At 38.9% G+C, this 27,884-nt stretch overlaps 1 protein-coding gene and 1 long non-coding RNA gene across 2 annotated transcripts in view; one reads left to right on the forward strand and one right to left on the reverse strand.

Annotated features, from left to right (window-relative positions):
* IGSF11 (immunoglobulin superfamily member 11) overlaps positions 1–1,193 on the reverse strand; it is a 128,454-nt gene extending 127,261 nt beyond the window's left edge. The window contains exon 1 of the mRNA XM_020874073.2: positions 755–1,193. Within this exon, the coding sequence (XP_020729732.2) occupies positions 755–806 (52 nt within the window). The 5' untranslated portion in view covers positions 807–1,193. The remainder of the gene's footprint in view (positions 1–754) is intronic.
* LOC139034710 (uncharacterized) overlaps positions 1,192–27,884 on the forward strand; it is a 32,144-nt gene continuing 5,451 nt past the window's right edge. The window contains exon 1 of the long non-coding RNA XR_011487198.1: positions 1,192–1,563. This is a non-coding gene — a long non-coding RNA (uncharacterized lncRNA). The remainder of the gene's footprint in view (positions 1,564–27,884) is intronic.

The following is a 27,884-nucleotide window of genomic DNA, read 5'->3' on the forward strand; positions in this document are numbered from 1 at the left end:
AGAAAACTTGATTTCACAGGACAGGAAACACACACACACAAAAAAAGTCACTTGTATAAAATGAAAACAGGGTCTCAACAAGACAGCTAGTCATAAAACATACAATTTAAGAAGATTAAGTAGAAATAAAAATTTAAATGGATATTTTTAGAAGACAGTTAACAATAAAATTAAACATGTTTATTTGTTTTGTTCTAATATGGCTATGTTCTATGTATTTTTGTAAATCGACTTAAATTCCTTGGGGAAGAAGTTCGACCATTAAAAAATAAATTGTTTTCAAATCTAGTATACGTATTGTAGAGTTTTTTGGTGTGTGTTTTTTAATAAAGATCACATTTTCAGTCATAACCTGCACATGCTCTTTAAAGATTTGGTGAAAACTGCAACTTAAAGTGTTCCAATTATTTTAAAAACATTTCCAATGTTCCTGCAGCCGCCTGGTAACGGAAACGATTCTAAAACCCGTTTCTCCCTGGACCCAGAAAGTAAGGGAGTTCGTTATCTAGAGGGGGCAAAGAGCGCGGCCGCGGTCGGAGTCCGGCTCAGGACCAGCAGTAACCCGGCGGGGGGCGCAGTCACCTCTGGGATCCTAACACCTGAGCCTGAGCCGTGCGGGGGCCTCGCCGACAGTCACGAATATGGCCCCCGAGAAAGTTGGGTCCCCAAGACCCGCCCCGGCGAGACAGCCTTCCCCGGCCCGCCGGCCCCGCCTGGCCCCACCAGGAGGGGAGAGGACGGGAGGGCCACTCACCGTGCAGAGAGAAGAGCAGCAAAGGCGCCAGAGGGGAGCCGCGACAAGTCATCCCGGGGCCGCGGGGAGCGCGCCCGCCGCCCGCCCGGCTCCTCGTCGCGGCAGCCGAGGCGCGGGCCGGGCTCTCGGCGCTCCTGGGGCAGCCCGAACCTCACAGACTAGCCTCCCGGCCGCAGTCCGCCCGGCCGGGGCTGGGATGGTGGGACTTGCAGACCAGGCAAGCGCGGCTCCCGCGCCGCCCGGCTTCACAGAGGCTGAGCTGCGCGCAGGTGCGTCCCGGGCTCGCCGGCCTCGCCCCGCGGCGCCACGGCCACCTCTCACTGCCCCAGGACCCGCCGGCCCCCCGCGCCGTCTGGGGACAGCCACTCCCCCCAACTCGCGCCCGGCTACTCGGGCGGCAGCCGGGCTGCGGCTCGGCTCCGCGCCGCCCACTCGCCCCTCTCGGTCTCCCGGGCAACCGCGGCTCCAGCGCGACGCCTGGCGGCCCACCCGCGGAGCGGGCGCGGCGCGCAGCTGGCGCGGCTGCGGCCACCTGTGAGCTGAAACGCCCGCTCCCCGCACGCCTCCGCGAGCGCCGGGGACCGAAGGCGGGCGTCCTCCTCGCAGGCAGCCAGGGCCCCCTCTCCTGCCCGGATCCACTCCCCGGACCCGTGGTGAGAGTCCTGAGCCCCAGAGAGCCCCACGAGGCACTTCACCAGCGCCTGCGTCCCAACCTCCAAGATTCTTTTCACATTTGTTTCGCCCTTTCACTTTCTCCCAGTCCTTTCTTTTGTAGCCTAAATAGTACAAAAAACCTGACCCTGGCAAAGGTAAGAGTTGATGAAGTTTGTCCTATATCTTTTATTTTTATAACTACCCCTTTTTTTTCCTTCAAAGGAGCATAGGGGCTGTACCATGGAAGACTTAGGTCAACTTAACAGTATTTAAAAATTTTGTTTTAAACCTTTTTGCTTTCTTAAACTAATTTCAAGTATTTGTTGAGTAGTAAAACTAGAAAATTTTATTTTCATGTTAACAAGAGATGTTTTTGTTGTGGTAGTTGATCACTTTGGTTGGGTTTCTGTTTTTTGTTTGTTTGTTTGTTTATTGTTTTGGTTGGGTGGGAAGAGAGACCTTCATGGCATCTGAAATTATTTTACTTAAATATCTACCTATATCTTTCCTTATAAAACCTTATCTTCATTTCTCTAACAATGAGGTTGCTGCTCTCTTTCTTAAAGCCCATAGTCCCATTCTACTTCAGTCTCTCACCCAAGCCTTCTAGATTTGAGGACATACATAACGCCCTCTGTAATGTCAGACTGTCCTGGCTAATTTCTACAGCAGCACAGATTAGAATTCTTGGAGCCATTCAGAAATTCTGAGCCCCCATCTGGCAGATACAGTCCTTCCAGGGCAACTCAGAAACGAAAATAGAAAGCACAGAAGAAAGACAAAAAGAAAAAAAATGCCTATACATTTGGACAAAGATTGGGAGGCATACATAAAAATTAGTATCAAGATGGTGGAACTAGGGATGCATTTTTTTCTCTTCTGAAAATGTTGCTATTACAATTTCAAGTTTAAAAAAGAACCACATTAAGAAATACCAATCGCTTTTAACAATACCCTGAAAAGATACAATTTGTTTATTTTAAATGCCTCAATTTTGCTAACTATTTCCAGTTTGCTAGAATCCATGACTAGATCTCTAATGGCAAGAAATTATGATATGACAGTGTAGAATTTTTTATATTAACAGAAATCTAACATTTTAAATATTTCATCACTTGCTTCATTCTTTTAAACTCCAGAGTAAGGACTAGATTTCTTTTTAATCCATCCAGTTCAGTTCCTGACTTTGTCTTGTACATATTCCTACATTCTAACCCAGCCCCAAGTAGGGTATAAGAGTCAGTAATATTGACAAAAACCACTACAATATTATAAAGTAATTAGCCTCCAACTAATAAAAATAAATGGAAAAAAAAAGAGTCAGTAATATAAGGAGAAGAGCAAGGTGTTACTTGGGGCAGAACTTTGCTTCACTATAATCCTATATTTAAATACAGAGATAAAATACTTATTCTATAATTAAATAATCTAGTAATTGAGGCTGAAAAGCCATGAAAAGCAAGTTACCTGATATGATACACTTTTTTAGCAATTTAGTTCAGTAGATATTTTCTGAGTACACTGTGTAAGGCACTGGGTGAAGGCTGAACACAAAATATATGACCCTTACCCTTACATGGCTTCCCGTTGCACTTGGGATACATCTACAGTGTCGTGAATCAGCACAGAAAGAGAGCTGTCCTGCCTCTTTGTCACCGTAGTGTACTTCTGCCTTCCCAAACAGGAGCTACTGTGTTACTGAGAGGATAGAGAGCTCACAGTCCCGTGGAACAGTCCTTCTAATTGAAAAAGAAGTGTGGCTTCTGAAGGGAGACTGGGACTGATCAGATTTCAGGAGGCAATCTGGCTGCCCAGAAGCATGGGGCAGATGGTAAATGGTGGACTCAAAGGAAGCAGATCAGAATACTGGAAACTCCAAGTGCTGAGCACAGAGGCGTTCAAAAGGACACTCTCACAGGAAACAAAGGGAAAAAAATGTGCTATTTAATTCACAGAGCTTATTCTCCTGGCATGTGCTCTGAGTAAATTTTTTATTAGTAATGAGTTTTACCAACTCTTTTATTCTAGTCTGCCTTATAACCACAGTAGGATTTCTTTAAATCTCTTAATTATTCTGAGTGCTAAAGCAACAGACAGCATCTTTCATTTGTATAATACTTTATAAATTTCAAAGTGCTTACACATATACTGTCTGATTTAATCTTCATGGCAACCCCAGGGAGTATGTAAGGCAAGTAGTATTACCCTTTCTTCACTCAACTAAAGACACTAAGTCTCCAAAAGATCAATGGACACCAATGGGCAGAGCTGGAACCAACCCAAAAGTTTTCAACCACACCATAGCATCTTTCTTTTATCTCTTTATAGACCAACATCTAAAAAGTTTTATATCCACCATAATGTCTTAAAGCTATTTTTCTTAAAGCTTAATGCTGCTGTTGCCTCCCCAACATTCATCCCACTACCACCACCCCCCACCAGCACAGGAACAGCTGTAAAACTTGAATAAGACAAGCACCACCTTCACCTCTGAACTCAGAGAGGGTTCTATCTGACCAGGGAAGAAATGCGGAGAGAAGCAACTGGGGCAAGGGGCTGTGTTATGGTGAATATTAATCTTGGATCAAAACCACGGATGACCTAGTCTTCCCTGGTGGTCTTTTTACAGTGGTTGGGACTTCGCCTTCAAGTGCAGGGAGGGTAGGTTCAACCCCTGGTTGGGGAGCTAAGATGTCACATGCCTCATGACCAAAAGACCAAAACATAAAACAACAGAAGCAATGTTGTAACAAATTCAATAAAGACTTTTAAAATGGTCCACATTTTTAAAAAATTCTTAAAAAAACACTGATGACCTTTGAATACAGTCAACCTGTCAATATTTAAATAGGAGTTATCCAAATTCAAATTTTAGTCCTACACCAGTTTTTCTCCTCCACCCATCAAAATGCGAGACCATCTCTTTCCACAGTCAGTTACTCTGCATTCAAGAAGAGAAAATTAAATTTATGATTAGTTTAGGAGAAACATAATTAGAAAAGAAAAACTGTGGAGGGAATTAAAAGGCTTTACAAAGCTAAATATAAATTATTTTAATTAGCTATTTTAAATTATTAATACCACCTATCCCTCTCCATTCATGTATGTAATTAAAGGTTAATTTATGTTTTGAGAATGTCTATGAAATGTTTTATAAGAATATCATTCATAAAGTTAGAAAATTTCTTTTTGATCCTTGTTTGAGCCCGTAACTCATTCTGTAACTATTTTAACCTCACTGCTTATAACCATATATAGTCTAGAGCAGAGCCTGGTCCTTTTTTCCCCCAATTTTTATTGGAGTATAGTTTATTTACAATATTGTATTAGTTTCTGCTATACAGAAAGTGAATCAGTTATACATATAGATATATAGATGTATCTCTCCACTCTTTTTTAGATTCTTTTCCCATATAGGCAATTAGAGTGCTGAGTGGAGTTCCCTGTGCTACACAGCAGGTCCTTACTTGTTCCTATTTTAAATACGGTACTGTGTATATGTCATTCCCAATCTCCCGGTTCATCCCCCCTCCCTACTTTCCCCCTGGCAACCATAAGCTTGTTCTACGTCTGTGACTCTATTTCTATTTTGTAAATAAGTGCATTTGTACATTTTTTTTAGAGTTCACATATAAGTGAAGCACTTCTTTGATAGCTCAGCTGGTAAAGAGTCCGCCTGCAATTCAGGAGACCCTGGTTCGATTCCTGGGTTGGGAAGATCCCCTAGAGAAGGGATACACTACCCACTCCAGTATTCTTGCCAGGAGAATTCCATGGACAGAGGAGCCTGGCAGGCTACAGTCCATGGGGTCGAAAAGAGTCGGTCACAACTGAGCAACTTTCACTTTCCCTGTAAGTAATATCATATGATATTTGTCTTTCTCTGATTTCCTTCCTTCAGTAGATAATCTCTAGGTCCATCTATGTTGCTGCAAATGGCACTGTTTAGTTCTTTTCTTATGACCCTGATCCTTTTAAAAGTAAAGTTTAAGAGGAATTCTTCCCCATTCCCCTTTGTGAAGAGGCAGTAAAGTCTCTGAAATTAATAATAAAGGAGTAGAGAAGATAATAGTAGAATCATTAGAGTAAAACAACAAGCAAACTAATAAGTGTCTACTATATGTTAAGACATAAATAGATCATTTATTATTTTAAAACATCCTCCTCAAATTTTGGATCAATTTATAACCTAGATAAGCAAGTTAGTCTTTCTTATATCTGTTTTTGCCTACGCCTCTGTTAATGCTTGCTAGACAAGACTTACAGGAGGGCAAATAGCATCTCTGCCCCCCACCCCCTCACTGTAGCCAATCCCTATCACTATGGTGAGTATTGCCAAAGTGAAGTTCCACATCTTCATTCATCTTGAGAAAAGTTAGCTCTTTTCCCTGGAACCATTTTAGTATGGACACATTTGTTTTTAGACAAAGTCATTCTCTGATCAGGGTTCAGTTTAACAATGCTATTGAATTCATTGTAATGGCAATTTTTTTTCATTTATTTTTATTAGTTGGAGGCTAATTACTTTACAATATTGTAGTGGTTTTTGTCATACATCGACATGAATCAGGTAATGACAAATTTTAAACAGAACTGCTAGGTTTTTTAGGACTTGGAAAGGGCAATAGCATAAGAAGCATTTTACAACACCTGAAAATTTTTTATATTCTTTCTCATAAGGAAAATAGTTTTGAAGTATTCTTCAAATTCTCTTTACCAGTCTTCACGAATCTAAAATAATCTTTTTCAACCTCTGTCACTTGATTCTATACATTGGGGTATTAGCAACCAATAATATTATGTTTTTCAAATTCGATGAGTTTTTCATAGTTTTTCATGAGTATTTTCATGAGTTTTTAAAGTATAGATCAGACTTTAATTGCTGACAACAAAATAGATGAGAGACCTCGACTTACAAAAAATGTGAAATTATTTTTTTAATCTTACATGAATTGATAAGCTCTCAATAAAATATAGAAAAGTCAAGCTAAAATCTAGAAGAAAGAAGGAATCCTCTATTAATAGTATGTGCTATCTCAACAGAGCATCCAGAGTTACCCTATTAGGTCAGGTCAAGTCACTCCTCGACCCAAGTCCTGCCAATGGCTTCCTGTCTCACTGAGAGTGAAAGTACAAGTCCTTGCTATAAACAAAAGGGCTTGTGTTAGATTCCTATTGCTGCTGTAACAAATCAGTGTAAACGTAATGGCATGCAATCACACAAATTATTATCTGATAGTTCTCAAGTCAAAAGTCCAAAGTCTCATATGGTAGCTTTCTCATCTACAGAGGGCAGCAGGGCTGTGTTCCTATCTGGAGAATCCATTTCCTTACCTCTTCAGCTTCTAGAGTCTACCTGTTTTCTGTGGCTCACAGCCCCCCTCCTCCATCTTCAGAGCCATCAACATAGACCTCTCACCTTCTCTCACTGCCATCCCTCTGACTCTCTCTCCTGCTTCCCTCCACACTTAAGGACTCTTGTGACTTGAGTGGGCCCACTTGGATAATCTCCTCATATCCAGTTCAGTTGAAGAAAGATATTATCTCCATCTGCAACCATAATTCTCCTTTGCCATGTAAGGCAACATATCTATGGGCTCTAGGGCTTAGAAAGTGGCATCTTTGGTGGGGAGAAGGACATTATTCTGTTTACCACAAGGCCTTGTGTGATCTAGTCCCCTATTATCTCTCTAATCTCTTCTTCTGTTTTCCCCTGGCTCATTCAACTCTCACTACAGTGATCTCCCCAGTGTTTCTTGAATAAGCAGGAACATGTTTACCTCAGTTCAGTTCAGTCGCTTAGTCATGTCCAACTCTTGGTTACCCCATGGACTGCAGCACACCAGGCTTCTCTGTCCATCACCAACTCCCAGAGCTTACTCAAACTCATATCCTTTGAGTCAGTGATGCCATCCAACCATCTGATCCTCTGTCGTCCCCTTCTTCTCCCACCTTCAATCTTTCCCAGCAGCAGGGTCTTTTCCAAGGAGTCAGTTCTTCACATCAGGTGACAAAACTATTAGAGCTTCAGCTTCAGCATCAGTCTTTCCAGTGAATATTCAGGACTTACTTCCTTTAGGATAGACTCGTTTGATCTCCTTTCTGTCCAAGGGACTCTCAAGAGTCTTCTCCAACACCACAGTTCAAAAGCATCAATTCTTAAGCACTCAGCTTTCTTTATAGTCCAACTCTCACATCCATACATGACTACTGGAAAACCGATGACTTTCATTAGACAGACCTTTGTTGGGAAATGTTTACCTCAGGGCCACTGAAATTGCTCTTTCACTAGATTTTTGCATACCTCTCCTTTCACTTCCTTTAAGTCCTACATGTCACCTGAAGTGAGGCCTTAGCTGACCCTTCTATGTAAAATAAAGTTTTAAAGACATTTTAAAATACCTTTCCCTATTGTACTTTTTTTAGCACTCCATCTCTAATACACTACAGTTTACTTAATAATCATGTCTGTTTATTGTCTGTGTCACTCAATAGAACCAAAGAGGACTGGGACTTTGATCTGTCTTATTTATGGCTGAAATATTGGTACCTTAACAGTGCTTGTTACACACTTGTTTAATCACTAAGAAATGTATGCTAAGTTGTGTATGACTCTTTCGTGACCCCATGAACGGTAGCCCACCAAGTTTCTCTGTCCATTGGTATTTCCCAAGCAAGAATACTGGAGTGAGTTGCCATTTCCTTCCCCAGGGGATCTTCCCGACCCAGGGATCAAACGTGCATCTCCTTCATTGGCAAGCAGATTCTTTAACATGGAGCCACCTGACACTGAATAACCATTCTAATAGATAGATCAGTGATTGAAGCAAAATTTCACAGGATTGAAACTAATCAGAATGCATTCCCTGGTCACAATTATATTAAGCTGTATATCAATAACAGGATGAATACACACACATACACACGCACATTTGGATGCTAATAAAGCCACCTCTAAATAATTCAAAACCCAAAATTAAATCATAAAGGAAGCTAAAGTATTTAGAAGAAAGCAATAATAAAGATATCAAAGCCTGTCCAACACAGCTAGAATATATATTTGGAGGGAAACTTAGAGCCTTAAATGTTTACATGAAAAAAAATGAAAGCCTAAAAACATTCTCTGACATAAATTGTAGCAATATTTTCTTAGATCTGCTTCCCAAGGCAAAAGATATAAAAGCAAAAATAAGCAAATGGGACCTAATCAAAGTTAAAGGCTTTTGCATAGCAATAGAGACCATAGATAAAATGAAAAAAAAAAAAACCCTACAAATTGCGAGAAAATAGTTGCAAATGATGCACCCAATATGGGGTTAATTTCCAAAATATAGAAATACCTCATACAACTCAACATCAAAAATAAAACAAAAGCACAACCCAATCAAAAAATGGGCAGAACACCTAAATAGACGTTTCTCCAGAGAAAATATACAGTTGACAAACATGCATGTGAAAAGATGCTCAGTGTCACTAATTATTAGAGAAATGCAAATCAAAGCTATAATGCACCACACTCACGTCTGAATGGCTATCATCAAAAAGTCTACAAATAATGAATGCTGGGGAGGGTGTAGAGAAAAGAGAATCCTCCTACACTGTTGGTGGAAAAGTAAACTAGTACAAACCCTGTGGAGAGCAGTATGGAAGGTTCTTAAGTAAAAATAGAGCTACCATATTATCTAGTAGTCCTGCTCCTGTACATATATTCAGAAAAGACAAAAATCCTAAAGCAAAAAGATACGTGCACCCCAATGACTATAGCAGCACTATTTACAATAGCCAGGACAAGGCAGCAACTTAAATGTCCATCAACATATGAATGGATAAAGAAGTACTATGTGTATATATATATATATATATATACACACACATGATGGACTATTAGTCATGAAAAAGAATGAAATAATGCCTTTTGCAGCAACATGGAAGAACTTAGAGCTTATAATACTGAGCGAAATTCAGACAGAGAAAGACAAATATTGTAGATATCACTTATACATGGAATCTAAAAATAATACAAATGAATCTATTTACAAAACAGAAGCAAACTCACAGTCATAGAAAACAAACTTATGGTTGCCAAAAAGGAAAGAGAGGGAGGGGGATAATTTGGGAATATGGGATTAACAGATACATAATACCATATATAAAATAAGTAAGCAACAAGGTATAACATAGGAAATGGGCTTCCCTGGTGGCTCAGCAGGTAAATAATCCACCTGCAATGGAGGAGAGCTGGGTTTGATCCCTGGGTTGGGAATATCCCCTGGAGAAGGGAAAGGCCACCCACTCCAGTATTCTGGCCTGGAGAATTCCATGGGCTATAAAGTCCATGGGGTCGCAAAGAGTCAGACATGACTGAGAGACTGTCAAAAATATAAATAAAACAGGAAACAATATTCAATATCTTATAATAACCTATAATGAAAAATAATCTGAAAACCATAATATATGTAACTGAATCATTTTGTTATACACCTGAACCTAACATAGTATTGTAAATCAAGTATACTTTGATTTTTTAAAAAAAGGATGAAAGCCTAAACACTAATGAATTAAGATACAGCTTAAGAAGTTTGACAAGAAAAATAAAATATATCCAAAGAAATTAGAAGGAATAAGATAATAAAAGGGTAAAATTAATGAAATATTAAACAAACATATAGAGAAGATAAACTCAGTCAAAAGTTGGCACCTTGAGAAGTTTAATTAAATTAACTAGACTAGTGAGACTAATCAAAAATTAAAATAAGAGAGGGAGAGCTCTCAAATAATATCAGAATAAAAAAGGAGAGACATCACTATAGATGCTGCAAACATTTAAAAATAAGAAGAATAATGAATAATTTTATGCCAATAAATGTGAAAACTTGGAAGAAATGAACAAATTCCTAGAAAAATATAACTTATAAACTCTTGCTCAAAAATGCAGAGAAAAGCTGAATAATCTCATATGAATAAGGTAATTAAAATAATAGCTTAAAATCTTCCTATGAATAAATCTTCAGATCCAGACAATTTTAATAGCACTTTTTATCATATATTCAGGAAATTAAAATTTCCAATCTTTTGCAAACTATGAGAATACAGAAAAAATAGGAAACACTCCTCAACTGATTTTATGCTGCTAGTATTATACTGAATATGAAATATTGGCAAATATAGTGGGAGAAAGGAAAAGGGTCCAACTTTCATCATCTCAAGAGACGCAAATCCATATTAGCAATCAAGTCCAGTGAAATATGAAAAGGATAACACATCACACCAATTGGATTTATTTCAGGAATGTAGGATTGGGTTATCTGAAAAACAGTGCTATTCACTACATTAAGAGATGAAAGGAGAAAAAAATTATACAACCATTTCATTAAGTTCCTATGAAAGCAAGGCTTTGAGAAAGCTGGTTCTCACTCTTGGAAGACAGTAAACTCAGCATGAAGAACTATAGGGTAGGACTACTTTTAATGGCACTAGACTGCTTTAAGTAAGAAAATAACATACTTAAATTCCTAAATTCTGGGCTCAAGGCATGGAATGAAACTCAGATGCTTTCTAAGAGTGTACTAAAATACTAAGTTTTAGGGTTGATAAAGATTCATTTCAGAAACAAGGTCTGTAGCCACAATAATCTCATTATTTTTTCCTGTGTTATTTATATAGTTACAATTTTAACTAGCTTTCTGTTTCTTTCCTTTTCCTTTACTATTTCATTTAGACATGATGGTGGCAGGTAACTTTACAGTCAGTCCACAGACTGAATAATATCAAGACAGAAGAACAACCCATTGAACTTAAATCTGGAAAATGTAACTAATATTAGACTTTGGATTGTCTTCTAAAATGGAAGAGAGGAATTGGGTTATATTTTGAATGTAAGGAAGATAACGCACATTATATATTTTTTAAGTATTGTTTTTCAGTCACTAAGTAATGTCCAACTCTTTGAGACCTCATGGACTGCAGCCCACCAGGGCTCCCTGTCTCTCACTATCTCCTGCTGTTTGCCCAAGTTCATGTCCACTGAAGGAGACAACTGGATGACAACTGGATGGGTCTGAGCAAGCTCAGGGAGATGGTGATGGACAGGGAAACCTAGAGTGTTGCGGTCCATGGGGTCGCAGAGTCAGACACGACTGAGCGAATGAACAACAATGCCCATTGAGTCCGAGATGACACCCAGCCGTCTCATCCTCTGCTGCCCTCCTCTCCTGGATTAATAGCTGGCCAGGAATTCCAGGGGTCCTGTTGCTAGATCCTTATCTATTCCTGAACTGGCTGTGGTTTATTGCCACCTGGTAGCCTCTCAATTAAAGTTCAGCTATTGGGAATGTTTTTAAATATGTGCTGTGCTTAGCCGCTCCATCATGTCTGATTCTGAGATGCCGTGAAGTGTCGGGCACTGGGCTCCTCTGTCCGCGGGGATTCCAGTTTTTAAGTGTGTGCTGTGCTTAGTCGCTCAGTCGTGTCTGACTCTGAGACGCCACGGACTGTAGCCCGCCAAGCTCCTCTGTCCATGGGGATTCTCCAGGCAAGAATACTGGAGTGGCTTGCCATGTCTTCCCTCAGGGGAATTCCCAACCCAGAGATCGAACCCAGGTCTCCCGCATTGCAGGTGGATTCTTTACCGTCTGAGCCACCAGGGAAACGCAAGAATACTGGAGTGGGTAGCCTATCTCTCTCCAGGGGAACCTCCCCACCCAGAAACTGAACCAAGGTCTTCTAAATTGCAGGCGGATTCTTTACCAACTGAGCTACCAGGGAAGCCTATTTTTAAGTGTAAACATAAAGAAAAATATATGGGCAGATGGTGGGTATCAGAAGGGATAGACTCAAATGTTTTGATTGTTAACATTTTTTGACTGTTAAGCATGAAGACCCTCTTCCAGTGTTCATAGAATTCCCCGAAGTTTGATTCTCAGTGGGAAGCAGAGCACACTCTCCACTGCAGAAGCCAGAAGTGCTTCCCCGCCTCCTGGCAGCCAGCGTGTAGTCAGGGCAGCCAGGTGTGGCATCCAGTGCCCGGCGCCAGCAGCGGTGGAGGTGCCAGGAACTGCCCCGTGAGGCCCCACTGGATTGTTCCCACGGTGTCGTCTTGGCTCCCTGGCTTCCTTTCTGATCCTTTAGACTTCCCATCTTTTCCACCAGTTACCCAACATCCTAGACTTTCTCTGCTTTAACTAATCACCATCCATTTCTGTTGCTTGCCACAAAGAACACTGTCTTTAGGATTAAAGTGTTCTGAGGTTTTTTCCTTTCTAGAAGGGCATTAGAGATACTCACTAACATACTTCAAATGGGGAAAGTCGTACTTGATGAGAGCCATCAGAGATCTTTCTAGGCTAGTACTCAAAAGATATGAAGAAACAAGCCATAACAAGAACCAGATATTTCAAAAAGATAGCCTCTGGTCTGGTAACATACATATCAGTATATGGATTGGTATACTCAGTTGGGCATACATTTCAGATTTAATTTCATCTATATTTATGGCATACTTACTATATGCTAGGCACCATGTTATGTATTTCAGGGTATGTAGTCTCATATAAATCCTCACTAAAACCCTGTGAAATACATGGTTTTGCTCATGTTTTCAACTGAAGAAAACCGAGATTCAGAGATGCTTTGAACTGCTTTGTCAAGATCACGCAACTCTTTAAGTAGTAAAAACCACATAGTAAAACCCAACCTTTCGGACTCAAAGGCCACTGTTCTTTCCACTAGAACTTGATATCTCTATTTGAATTAGCAACCTGATTAACTATCGGAACTGATAATACTTCTGCTACTTTTTAATGTTAAAAAATTGTTGATTTAGATGTTATCCTGTTTTCTGAATCTGTTCATGAATATTCTCATTTAAAAGATATAGACTTACATAGTTAACTTGCATAGTTAAACATCCTGCTTAAAAATTAAACTTTTATAATTAATGAGCTTGAAGGAATCAATAATATCTGGATTTTGTGTACCATTAATAATACAATCAGAAGCAACCATAAAAATAGAATTCAAATTAAAAAACTGAGGCACACTGATGTTTATAGTAACACAATAAGGAAAAAGTTAGATGGCCTAAAAGATATTTTACTTCTAACAAATTGGTTCATAGCCTTAATACCATTTTAGAAAAATTAACATGTATTTACTCATTATTACCAAAACCCACAGGTTAATACTCTATAATTCTAAAGGAAATGTCCCCCAGTATTAGGGACCTTTCCTGTGCACTGTTTTAAATCTTCTCAGCCCTACCTCTCATTCCAGCCTTGCTGGAGGCTTAGTTCAGCTTCCCACTGAATAACCTAACAGTGACTTGCTTCACAGTGGCCTATACCAAGTACCCCTTCCTATTCGGAAGCATCTCTGACACTGTTGCCTGGGATACTGGCAGGAATCTGGCAGCACAAGGATGCCCACACTTGCAAGGACACTTGACCAATGTGGGATGGAGCCAATGGATAATCCTTCTTCCTTGCATACAAGCTACAGTTCTCAGTTCGAAAGCTCCTCAGAAGGTCCTGGCATGATCAGTAGTAACCAACTGACAATGAACACAACCTAACTGGCTTTTCCTCCCTCCCTTTTCACTCCCTCATCAATTAACCCTCTCTTCTGAAGTTACTTTTTAAATAAACCAACTCTAAATATGCCTTTGACTCAAAACAAATATTAATGGGAACCCAAGCTAAGAGACCTACTCTTAAGTAAATTTTACATATCTGTAATATGGCTCTTACTAAGATCTTACTGTAGCTTTTTAAATAGGCAGATATTTTTATATTATATATCAAATTTCTGGAAATAATACACTTCTTCTTGTCCTGTGGGTCTTGGCAGATTTCTATCATATGCCTTTTTGATATCTAGAATCAAATATGGCAAATGCAAATGTAGAGTTTGCATTTGAACTTCTAAATGACAAAAGGTTTTCTCAGTTTCAACTCTGCTCTATTTTTTAATAATTTTTAGAAAGCCACTTAACCTCTCTATGCCTCAACTGTGTACTTTATAAAAATTATTATTTCCTACTTCATGGTTATCATAAGGATCCAATGAGGTAACATATGTGAAAATGCCTATTATAGGGACTTCCCTGGTGGCTCAGGTGGTAAAGAATCTGCCAGCAAAGCAAGAGACCCAGGTATGATCCCTGGGTCGGGAAGATCCTCTGGAGAAGTGAATGGCAACCCACTCCAGTATTCTTACCTGGAGAATCCCATGGACAGAGGAACCTGGAAGGCTACATACAGTCCACGGGGTCACAAAGAATCAGACACGACTGAGTGACTAACACTTCTACTACTACTAGGGACTGGCAGATAATTGGCCTGGCAAGTAATGTTATCTGCCATTCTTGTTATCATTAGTGTAGATCACTGACTCTATTTGAAAGTCTGCCATCATGGGGATAAAATATCCATTTTGTGGAGTTTATATTTTCACCAAAAACTTTTTGCAGCCATAAGCAAATATTTGAATTCATTTAGTGTTTGGAATCAAGATATATCCACAGAACAAACTGAGAAAACTTGTGTATGGATCTTTGAAATGAGAGACTTCAAGGCTCATTTGCTTTAACAAATACTTTTGTCTTACAACCAACCCTACCCTGTCCCCCAGCTACTAAAAGTGCAGAGCTTCCATGCAGTCCCTCACCAATTTAACAGGCATAGAAAAATCCAGGCATAATTGTTGAGTGTAAAATAAAGAATTATAGCATGCAAAATGCATAGCAACAGTAGTATGAGGTTAAAAAAAAAAAAAAACTGGGGTCACAGCAATCCCACTTCTGGGCATACACACCGAGGAAACCAGATCTGAAAGAGACACGTGCACCCCAATGTTCATTGCAGCACTGTTTATAATAGCCAGGACATGGAAGCAACCTAGATGCCCATCAGCAGACGAATGGATGAGGAAGCTGTGGTACATATACACCATGGAATATTACTCAGCCATTAAAAAGAATTCATTTGAATCAGTTCTAATGAGATGGATGAAACTGGAGCCCATTATACAGAGCGAAGTAAGCCAGAAAGATAAAGACCATTACAGTATACTAACACATACATATGGAATTTAGAAAGATGGTAATGATAACCCTATATGCAAAACAGAAAAAGAGACTCAGATGTATAGAACAGACTCTGTGGGAGAAGGCGAGGGTGGGATGTTTCAAGAGAACAGCATCGAAACATGTATATTATCTAGGGTGAAACAGATCACCAGCCCAGGTTGGATGCATGAGACAAGTGCTCGGGCCTGGTGCACTGGGAAGACCCAGAGGGATCGGGTGGAGAGGGAGGTGGGAGGGGGGACCGGGATGGGGAATACATGTAAATCCATGGCTAATTCATTTCAATGTATGACAAAAACCACTGCAATGTTGTAAAGTAATTAGCCTCCAACTAATAAAAATAAATGGAAAAAAAAAAAAAATTGGGGTCAATACATTGGCTAACTGGCCAGGAATTCCAGAGGTCCTCTTGCTAGATCCTTATCTATTCCTGTCCTAGCTGTGGTTTAGCGCCACCTGGTGGTACTTCAAACTAAAGCTCAGCTATTGGGAATGTTTCTTGGGTCCTGTATTGACTGGACACCCTTGGTGATTCCAGGAACAATGAATTGGCACTTGTTTCATCAGTTTGATGCAAGAATGCTGGGCCATAACATACAGGGACACACCCTCTGCTTTCTAAGACAGAACTACTTGCCATCTAACCTTCTTTGTGAAATAACTTCTTTACTGATCCCTGAACCTTGACCTTGGTCACAGTTCTACCAAACTGCTTTCAAGGAAGTAGGCTTTCAGTGCAATCTTTTAAAATATGTTTTATGTGAAATGTATTGTTTTAAAATAGCATTATACTATGTAACATAATAAAAGGACAAAAGTCTATTTATCTTAGAGAAGAGATTCTAATTGTAATATTTCTTAATAGAGCATATAAATATATATTTTATTAGTGATGACAGTCTATCAATATATCTGTATCATTGGTAAGAGAGAGAAGAGGCTTAAGTTTTAGTAGATAAGATTGCTAATTAAAGCCATAACAACTGTGAGGGAGTGAAATATATTACTACAGAAATTAACTGAATCAACTTTAGGTATGTCAAATCAAAGAGGAGAAAAATTCCTCTTAGAAATAATCCTATTTGGAGGGTGAAAGAAAGACTAGACAACTATTTTAACTTGTAAAGATTGTAAAGTATAATTTAAATACATCTGAAAATGCAGATACTAACTTTGCAAAGGTCTAAATTTCAGATAATAATAAAACCCCAGGTATATTCTACAGTATTCTGAAGCCAGCAATTAATAGGTAGGTGATAGTAATGTATTAGCTAGCACTGCTAACATTTACCCAATCGGAAAATCAATCTCCATCCTTTCCTTTTGATCCTTTCACAGTAAACAACTAGGATTGGTGGCACTAGTTAAAGCAAAGAGGGAAAGAGGAGGAAAGAAATCACATACTTGCTACCGATTAAAAAGGTGCTATTTGTTAACAGTTGCTCACTGCTTTGGGAGGAAATTTTTCACGTCTCTGATTCTGTTGTCATGGCAATGGCAATGGAGGTCTCTATCTTCTCAGCACTGCAATTCCATAGAGCAATGATTCTCTAAAGTAGGAGACAACTCTGGGAGAAAAAGCACTGGGTAGGAGGAGTGATCGTTGTTGAGCCTCTGCTGGGTGCAGGGCATTTTGCATTGTCTCATTTAACCCTGACAGCAATACTACTAGGAAGTATCTTCCATTTACAAAGGCAGAAACTGAGGTCCATGAGGCACCTTAACCAAGACTAGACTACGTATGTTGTGAAGTTGGAATTCAGATGTTCTGACTTTAGAGCACACGCTATATTACAGTTCTTCTAGACCAAAGAAACAAATAGTCTAACTTTTAACCCTAGGTCCTCAGCAAGAATATGTGCAGGATGGTTCTACATACACGATTTATTCCTCACCACAGCTCAGGGAAGAATTATGTTCATCACATAAAGGTGAAGTGACATATACAGGGAATGTAATTCCTACTTGTAAAAATCATGGGGAATTGACACGTCAGTCTGACTATAAATTCCATCTTCTATCCACTCTCCCACTCTACCTATTATAACACGAAGTGGTGACAACAAGTAGTGTGAAAGCGGCCTATTAAAAATAAACCATGTATAAAACAGATGCAGAAGTACCAGCAGTACTGCCCTATATTTATCTACAGCATAAGTGTTTAGTATCATCCGGATCCTGGCTCTCAAACTGCTAAGCAATTTTGTATATTCTGAGACTATGCAGGATTCAGAGATACTTCTGGCTATGTCAAAGTAACCAGTGCCAACGCATTCTGCTCTCCATCACCAATGGAGCCAAGCAAAACTGTGTAACTATAAAAAGATCTGATCTACTTGAATCTAGTTTATGCTATCTGGGGATATAAAGAAACTGATACCAAAATAAATGTTCATACTTCTGAGAAAGGCTTAGTTGGCATAATCAGAAGTCCCCCAGGTGACCATGCAGGAGTTGCTACCTGTTGATGGCTGCTCTCTCAGAGGAAACGTACAAGAAAACATGAATAGAAACACTGATGGTTATTTGTGGCCAGCACAATGCCACAGTCGAGTGAGAGATCTGATTAAGACTGAGGCCACAGGCTAACCCTTATCTGAAAAACCACACTCATATAGCAAAAGTTTTATTAGAAATCCAGAGCATCAAATGCAACTACATAAACTCAGTAGGTCACCACCTATCAAAAGTTCAAAACTAAGAATATCAAATGTAAAAACCATTTGCCATGTCAGATGGTAAAGAGAGTGCCCACAATGCGGGAGGCCTGAGTTCAATCGCTGGGTCCAGAAGATCCCCTGGAGAAGGAAATGGCAACCCACTCCAGTATTCTTGCCTGGAAAATTCCATGGACTGAGGATCCTGGCGGCTACATACAGTCGATAGGATCACAAAGAGTCGGACACAACTGAGCGACTACACTTTCACTTTCACCTTGTCACTTTCATAGATTCAGCTTGCTTCATCTTCCCAGGTAACCATGCCACAAAGAATTGTAATATATCTAACCATGGTTGTTTCAATCTTTCAAGAAGTGAAAGGTAAATCAGTTTGGTAAAGGAGAACATAATTAGGCACTTTTCTTGGTGTTTCTTATATCTCATTGAATTCTCCCAATATTGAGATATACAGGATATTTTTGTATTATAAAATAACCATAAATTACTCTCAACTTACATTTTTGAGAAGCTGTGACCCAGTTTGGGAGACTTCAGTTCAGTTCAGTTGCTCAGTAATGTCTGACTCTTTGTGACCCCATGGACTGCAGCAATCCAGCTTTCCCTATCCATCACCAACTCTCAGAGCTTTCTAAAACTTATGTCCATCGAGTCAGTGATTCCATCCAACCATCTCATCCTCTGTCATCCCCTTCTCCTCCCACCTTCAATCTTTCCCAGCAGCAGGGTCTTTTCCAAGGAGTCAGTTCTTCACATCAGGTGACAAAAGTATTGGAGCTTCACCTTCAGTATCAGTCCTTCCAATGAATATTCAGGACTGATTTCCTTTAGGATGGACTGGTTGGATCTCCTTGCAGTCCAAGGGACTCTCAAGAGTCTTCTCCAATACCACAGTTCAAAAGCATCAATTCTTTGGGACTCAGCTTTCATTATAGTCCAACTGTCACATCTATACATGACTATTGGAAGGACCAAAGCTTTGACTAGACGAACCTTTGTTGGCAAAAGAATGTCTCCACTTTTTAATATGCTGTCTAGGTTGGTCATAGCTTTTCTTCCAAGGAAAAGCATCTTTTAATTTCATGGCTGCAGTCATCATCTGTAGTGATTTTGGAGCCCAGAAAAATAAAGTCTCTCACTGTTTCCATTGTTTACTCATTTATTTGCCATGACGTGATGGGACTGGATGCCATGATCTTAGTTTCCTGAATGTTGAACTTTAAGCCAACTTTTTCACTCTCCTCTTTCACTTTCATCAAGAGGCTCTTTAGTTCTTCTTCACTTTCTGCCATAAGTGTGGTGTCATCTGCATATCTGAGGTTATTGATATTTCTCCCAGCAATCTTGATTCCAGCTTATGCTTCATCCAGCCCAACGTTTCTCATGATGTACTCTGCATATAAGTTAAATAATATACTATTTATTATTAATAATATATTATTGCAGAATGACAATATACAGTCTTGACGTACTCTTTTCCCAATTTGGAACCAGTCTGTTGTTCCATGTCCAGATCTAACTGTTGCTTCCTGACCTGCATACAGATTTCTCAGGTGGCAGGTCAGGTGGTCTGTTATTCTCATCTCTTGAAGAATTTTCTACAGTTTATTGTGGTCCACACAGTCAAAGGCTTTGGCATAGTCAACAAAGCAGAAGTAGACGTTTTTCTGGAGCTCTCTCACTTTTTTGATGATCCAACAGATGTTGGCAATTTGATCTCTTGTTCCTCTGCCTTTTCTAAATCCAGCTTGAACAACTGGAAGATCACAGTCCACGTACTGTTGAAGCCTGGCTTGGGAGCCTTATATGTCACATTAAATCCTTCCCCCATGGCTCCCGGTAAGTAAGCTAGAGTCACCGTTGGTCAGAAAATATGAATTTTTTTAAGAAGCCTTATTGAGAATTCATCTATCACATTATTCACCAATTTAAGGTGTACAACTCAATGATATTTAGTATAGTCACAAAGTTGTACAATCATCACCACTGTAAATTTTAGAACATTTTCATCTCTCCAAAGACATTCCATATTTATCTGCAGTCACTCTCCAATTCCAATGCCCAGGTAACCACTAATATACTTTCTGTCTCTATCCATTTTTCTACTCTGGACATTTCATATACTCAGAATCATACAGTCTGTGGTTTTCTATGGCAGTTTTCTTTCACTTAGTAGTTTATTTCAAGGCTCATCCATGTTCTAATATGTCCTCTTATGAAATCATTGTATAGATATACAATATTTTGTTTATCCATCCTTCAGTTGATGGATATGTGAACTGTTTCCATGTTAGGCTATTTCTAATAATGCTTCTGTGACCACTCATGTACAAGTTTTTGTATTTTGGTAGTAGAATTGCTGGGTCATATAGCAAACTCTGTGTTTAACATTTTGAGGAACTGCCAGACTGTTTCTAAAGTGGCTATACCATTTTACACTCTCCCTAACAGTGTTTAAAGTTTCTAGTTTCCTTACATATTAGCCAACATTTATTATCATCTCGTTTATTATTATTACCTCTTTGATTATAGTTCCTAGTAGGCGTGAAGTGGTATTTCCTTGTGGTTTTGACACGTGTTTTCCTAATTCTTAATGATACTGAGCATCTTAACATATTTATTGGCTAATTGTGTTTCTTCTTCAGAGAAATGTTTTTTCCAGTCCTTAGCCTATTTTTAAATTGTGTTGCTTTTCATTTTGAGCCTTTTTCTCTTGCTGAGCTGCAGGAGTCCTTTATATATTCTGAATACTAGACCCTTATCAGATAAATTATTTACAAGCATATCCTCCCATTCTTTGGATTGTCTTTTCAGTCTTTTGATAGTGTCCTTTGATATACAAATATTTTTGTTTTGATGTAATCCAGTTTATCTGCTTTTGCTTTTGTTGCCTGCACTTTTGGTGTCAGATTTCAGAAACCATTCCCTAATCCAAGGTCATAATGATATAGACTAATTTCCTTTCTGAGAGTTTTGCACTTTTAACTTTCTGTCTTTGATCCATTTTAGGTTAATTTTTGCATGTGCTACAGGTAAAGGTCCAACTTCATTCTTTGGTGTATGAATATCCAGTTGCTTCAGTGCCCCCAATAGGGGGCAGAAGACTATTCTTTACCATTGAATATTCTGGCATCTTTGTCAAAAATAAGCTGACCTTAAATGTATGGATCTATTTGGGGACTCTCAATTATATTCCACTGGATAGGTCTATTTTCACACCATAACTGCACTGGGTCTTGATTCCTACAGCTTTGTATTAAGTTTTAAAATCAGGAAGTATGAGTCTTCCAACTTTGTTTTCAAGATCATTCTAGTTCTCCTGGGATTTCTATGTGAATTTTAGGGTCAGCTTGACAATGTACATAAGGAAAAAAAAAAGAGCTGGAATTTTGATAGGGACTGTATGACTCTCCAGATCAATTTATGAAGTATGGTTCTCTCAATAATATTAAGTTTTTGGATCCACAAACATGAGATGTACTTCCATTTATCTAGACCCTTTTTAATTCAGGAAATACAAATCTTGAGACAGGAATCATAAATAAGAGAATCTAGGAGAATATCCAGAGAAAAATAAGAGCTGTCTGTAAACTTTCCAATTCTATAAAGCTGGGCTCTAGTATATGTGTGTTTCATGGGATTCCTTTGTTTCCTTTTAGTAAATCTGCTATACTTAATTAGGCTTGAATGGATTTCTGCTCCTTGTGATCAAGTAAATGCTTCTGGGCCAAGGCATTATCAATAAGACTTTGAAAAGTTCAATAAGTGTCTGAAATCAGAGCACTCATAAATGGCAGAGTTCAGATTTGAACTCAGGTCCAGCTGACTCCAAAGTCCATGTTCTTCCCATTACCATTCTTTGTGAGTCCTTGGAATTAACCATTTGCCAACATACCTTTAAGAGTTAGACCAAACTGTAGACCTACTAAGTAACTACTTATCAAATCACACATTTTGCCTTCTTGAGAAAATTTTAAGTGGTATTTCTAATTTTACATTTGGCTGTCTAACTGTACTTATTCTTGTCCTTCAACTGTAACCCCTAGAAGTTTCCTTTTTTAAGAGTTTTCTATATGCTTAGTGGCTGAAGCTTTGATTCTTCACACTCAGAGAATTATAGGAGAAACTGCTGCTTTATTCTTGAATTATTATGCTTCTATTAATATATCCCAACATCATGTTGTCTTTTAATAATAGCATGATTCCACAGTACCTCTTATCTTGCTCCAAAAAAATTATGGACGTTTGCAAACCACAGCTTTATTCCAATCAATATGACAGTGTAGGAAAAAAAAAAAAACTAAACACTAGCCACACAATTTCAGCAGACAGATTTTCTTCTCTTCTTTCTTCATAACAGTGGGAAGTCTTCTCCAGTAACAAATAATGCTAAAGAGACAAAGCCCAGAGAGGAGGGGCAGGGACTGGAGATGGTGTATTTTTAGTCATTTTGATTAAATTATGGAGATGTGAAGTTGATAATTTATTGAAGGGGAGCAAGGAAGTCTATGTAAATGTTTGCAGATGAATAATTAATGTGACTTTCCGACATCACTAGGCCTTTAATTAAAGCCACTGTGAAATAAAGCAAGAACCAAAGAGCACATTATTATAGCAGATAATTGTAACTTTCTTATCCAAAGTAACATTTGAGAGTCCTTGCCTAATTTGCATCTTTAAAGGAAGATAGACCCTACCTAGGGTGACAGTTGTTTTTAATAGCCTAGTGTAACTACTTCCCTGTAGACCAAAAATCTATTAATATATTAATGAAGTTCCTCCTTCTAAAATTTTATCCAAAAAGTTTTGGTTTTTATTTATTGGTTTACTTTTTTAACTGTTGGATTGATTTCATTTTAGGGCAACATATTGGTGCCTTTCCACAACTTAGAAAGTACAATAAATATCCAATTTCTTTTAGTATTAAGCATTAAATGTGCTGTTCCATCTGCTATTTACAACATCTGGTTGAACATCTGACTGCCTATGGGGGACTTTCCTCATCTCTTTCATTTATTAGTCTTTACTGTGTCTTTCTTACTCACTTTTCATTCTCATAGCCCCATTTTCTGGTCTGTTTTTATTTTGCTCCCTTTTATTCTCCTTCTTCTGTCTCTTTCACTACTGTTTTTGTCTCTATCTTTTCCATTTGCCTCTGCTTTTCCTCACAGTCTTATCCTTTATTTCTTTTCCCTCTGTGGTTTATTGCTTCTTGTTCTCACATATTCATTTTTCCAGTCTGCCTCTTCCTGCTCTACTGGATTTCCATTCTCATTTTCATGACCGTCATACCTAGATGAATACTGAATCCATAAGAGCTAGGTGGTTCCCCACCAGCTCCAGAGGCAGCACTCATTCAGTAGAAAATGTTACAAATGCTAAGTAGATTCTTTACGGACTGAGCTACAAGGGAAGCCCAAGTATACCAAATATATATAACGAACTATACCATGCCATACAGTTCTTTTAAAAATCTATTTTCTGATACACTTTAGGTTTTGAGTCAAGACTTCCACTCCTGGTTTTTACCATTTATAAACTGTACACCTTTGGGCAAATTGCTTTACCTCAAGGAGCCTCAATTTCCTCACTTAAAAAAGAGAATTGTTTGGGCTCTCTAAAGTTCTGTTAGTTTTATAAAGCTGTACTTATCCACAGGCATTTGCTGGCTGTCCAAATAAACCTATGTCTGGTAGAATTTTAGGCAACAAGGAAGATATTTGGGGGCAAGAAGTCTCCCTTTGTAACATTTCTTGGATCTGTACTGTAAGGCAAGCACTGAACACAGAGACCAGGGAAGAAAAGGAGGAGAGTTTGAAGTCACAGTCCTCAGAACATACAAGATGTGAGATGCGCCAATGAGAGAAATTATTAAACCTGACTTCCTATTTCCTTCTACATTATGGGTCTGAGTTCTTCATATAGAGTTTAGAGAAATTTCCTGCTTCCTCATATTCAGTACCAACACAGCACAACTGAGCTAGATTGTGTAAATACTTACCACTCATAATTATTTATGTGAGCTGCTCACTTTGTTTGAATCTCTTAATTAAAATTTAGAGGCTCATCAAAGAATTAAAACAATATCTTACATGCTAGTAAAGTAATGCTGAAAATTCTCCAAGCCAGGCTTCAACAGTACGTGAACCATATACTTCCAGATGTTCAAGCTGGATTTAGAAAAGGCAGAGGAACCAGAGATCAAATTGCCAACATCTGCTGGATCATCAAAAAAGCAATAGTTCCAGAAAAACATCTATTTCTGCTTTGTTGAATATGCCAAAGCCTTTGACTATGTGGATCATGACAAAAGATAGAAAATTCTTAAAGAGATGGGAATACCAGACCACCTGACCTGCCACCTGAGAAATCAGTATACAGGTCAGGAAGCAACAGTTAGAACTGCACATGGAACAACAGACTGGTTCCAAATTGGGAAAGGAGTACGCCAATGCTGTATATTGTCACTCTGCTTATTTAACTTAAATGCAGAGTACATCATGAGAAATGCTGGGCTGGATGAAGTGCAAGCTGGAATCAAGATTGCTGGGAGAAATATCAATAACCTCAGATATTCAGATGACACCACCCTTATGGCAGAAAGTGAAGAACTAAAGAGCCTCTTGATGAAAGTGAAAGAGGAGAGCGAAAAAGTTGGCTTAAAATTCAACATTCAGAAAACTAAGATCATGGCATCCAGTCCCATCACGTCATGGCAAATAGATGGGGAAACAGTGGCAACAGTGACAGATTTTATTTTGGGGTGGCTCCAAAATCACTGCAGATGGTGACTGCAGCCATGAAATTAAGAGATGCTTACTCCTTGGGGAAAAAAGTTATGGCCAACCTAGATAGCGTATTAAAAAGCAGAGACATTACTTTGTCAACAAAGGTCTGTCTAGTCAAAGCTATGGTTTTTCCAGTAGTCATGTATGGATGTGAGAGTTGGACTATAATGAAAGCTGAGTCCCAAAGAATTGATGCTTTTGAGCTGTGGTATTGGAGAAGACTCTTGAGAGTCCCTTGGACTGCAAGGAGATCCAACCAGTCCATCCTAAAGGAAATCAGTCCTGAATATTCATTAGAAGGGCTGATGCTGAAGCTGAAACTCCAATACTTTGGCCACCTGATGTGAAGAACTCACTCATTTGAAAAGACCCTGATGCTGGGAAAGATTGAAGGTGGGAGAAGAAGGGGACAACAGAGGATGAGATGGTTGGATGGCATCACCGTCTTAATGGACATGAGTTTGAGTAAACTCCGGAAGTTGGCAATGGACTGGGAGTCCTGGCAGGGTGCAGTCCATGGGGTTGCAAAGAGTCAGACACGACTGAGCAACTGAACTGAACTGACTCAATATGTTATAATAGAAAGTAACGGAAAGAAATAATGGCAGGGTGAAAGTTAAGATGAGGTGTCAGATTAGGATAGATAACATACATCAAAAGAGCCCTCAAATTTACTATGGGTCAGCCACAGATTTGACTCTGAGCTTCCTAACAGGTAATGCAAATAGAAACATGATCAGTTAGAAGGCCCAAGGTGCCTACAAGGTGAACAAAACAGTGGTTTAGGAGCAGCATAACTATTCCAGGTGCCAAAAATAAAGAAAAATTTCTTCTAGGAGTACTAATACAGAAAATAGTGTATAATGTATTAAATCTCATAATCTCAGCATCATCCTTACAGTTAATACAATAATATGTTTTATGGATTATGTCTATACTATTCTTCAACAGATAATACTTCAGTGACAAATTTCACTACTTATTATATGTCCTTAAATTTCATGGAGCACAGTAGTAATCATGCTCATCATTTAATATTTCAGTTTAATTGATATTGTTTTTGTCAGGAAGCATTTAACAGGAGGCTTCCCATGTGCTGTTATGGATCTGTCAGGAAACCTTTGGCCCTTATTAATTCCTGAATATTCAGGAATTAAGAGGAGAGGCACGCCTTTCCCTGAGCTGAGGAATCCAGGCATTTCCTTTGTTAGTTTCTCATTATGATGATAAGTACCCTCTTCTCTCTTTAATAGGGATCGCCTTGTGTTTTGTAAGTTTGGAATTTTTATCTTTATCTTTGCTGAGAATAACTACAGTATATATGCCCACGCCATGTTGATTAAAACGCCTTTACTCCATCACAGCTTTGGTCCCCGTGTCTTTCTTTCTTTTCTCTCTCTCTCTCTCCCTCTCTCTCTATTTCTGGCTGATTCCCTAGAGCGCTGAAGCTGGCTGCATAACTCAGGGAATATTAGCCTCTTTCCTTCTTTCACTCTCTCATCGTCGACTCTGGACCACCAGGTTCCAGTCCACTAAAGGACCAACAGTTTTAAGTTTCATTGTTCAGAACATAAAATTCTGTTCATCTGTGTTTAGTCTTCAGAGTTTGTATGTTCAAATATTTATAACCATAGAAAACTAAATTTTACTGAAATCCTAAGAGAAGGATCTGGAAGGCATGATAAACTTTCACTGAAAATGTCAACTTAGCATGCCTCTGTGACCGAAACTTCAAAAACAAGCAGGGTTCTCAAAGGTAAACAAACAAAACTATCCTGCCTCAAGGGGGTATAAAAAGAAGAGTACCAGGTAAGGATAATACAGCTTCAAAGTAAATTGTTAGCACTGTGTTTTAAGATAAAACTATAATCACGAAGTCAAATGTAGCACTATAAATTGTGGATTATTTTTCTAATTCCTTGAGTTAACTTCATGGACTATTTCTCTATTGTTTATTCCCAGTTCCCTTCCTAGTCTTCCTGGGAATAAGTGATCTAACTGATCTTTAGGATAAGCACTCTCATCACAAAAATTTTACATATATATATATATATATATATATATAGTCTTTGCTTGGGAGGCTATAATAAAACACCATACACAGACACAGAGGACAAATGTATCAACACCATGGGGGGAAAGGGGGTGGGATGGATTGGGAGATTGGGATTGACATCTATATGCTACTATGTAAAAAATAGATAACCAATGAGAGCCTACTGTATCACACAGGGAACTCTACTCAATGCTCTTTGGTGACCTAAATGGGAAGTAAATCCAAAAAAGAGGGGATACATGTGAATACATGAGCTGATTCAAGTCTGCTGTACAGCAGAGCTAATACAACATTGTAAAGCAACTATACTCCAATAAATTCTTTTTAAAACATAGATTAGGTGGCTTATAAACAACAGACATTTTTTTTTCCTCCCAGGCCTGGAGGTTGGGAAGTCAGAGATCAAGGTGTCAGCAGATTCAGTGTCTGGTGAGACCCCCTTCCTTGTAGACTGTCATCCCTCACCATGTGTCCTCAGTGGTAGATGAGGCAAGAGATCTCTTCTGGGGCCTCTCTTATAAGGGCACTAATCCCATTCATGAGGGTTTCACCTTCCCAACCTGGTTATCTCCCAAAGATCCCATCTCCTAATACCATCACCTTGGGAATTAAGGTTTTAACCTATGCATTTTGGAGGAACATAAACATTTAATCATATATATGTGTGTGTGTGTATGTATTTTTTGTTTAATCACTAAGTCGTGTCTGACTCTTGTGACCCCATGGACTGTAGCCCACTAGGCTCCTCTATCCATGGGATTTCCCAAGAAGGAATATTGGAGTGGGTTGCCATTTCCTTCTCCAGGTGTATGTGATCATAATATATATTGAGATTATTAACAAACACCAGGAACTTTTAATATCAGTACTC

Source organism: Odocoileus virginianus, chromosome 4, assembly GCF_023699985.2.
Source record: "Odocoileus virginianus isolate 20LAN1187 ecotype Illinois chromosome 4, Ovbor_1.2, whole genome shotgun sequence".
NCBI classification, from domain to species: domain Eukaryota; kingdom Metazoa; phylum Chordata; class Mammalia; order Artiodactyla; family Cervidae; genus Odocoileus; species Odocoileus virginianus.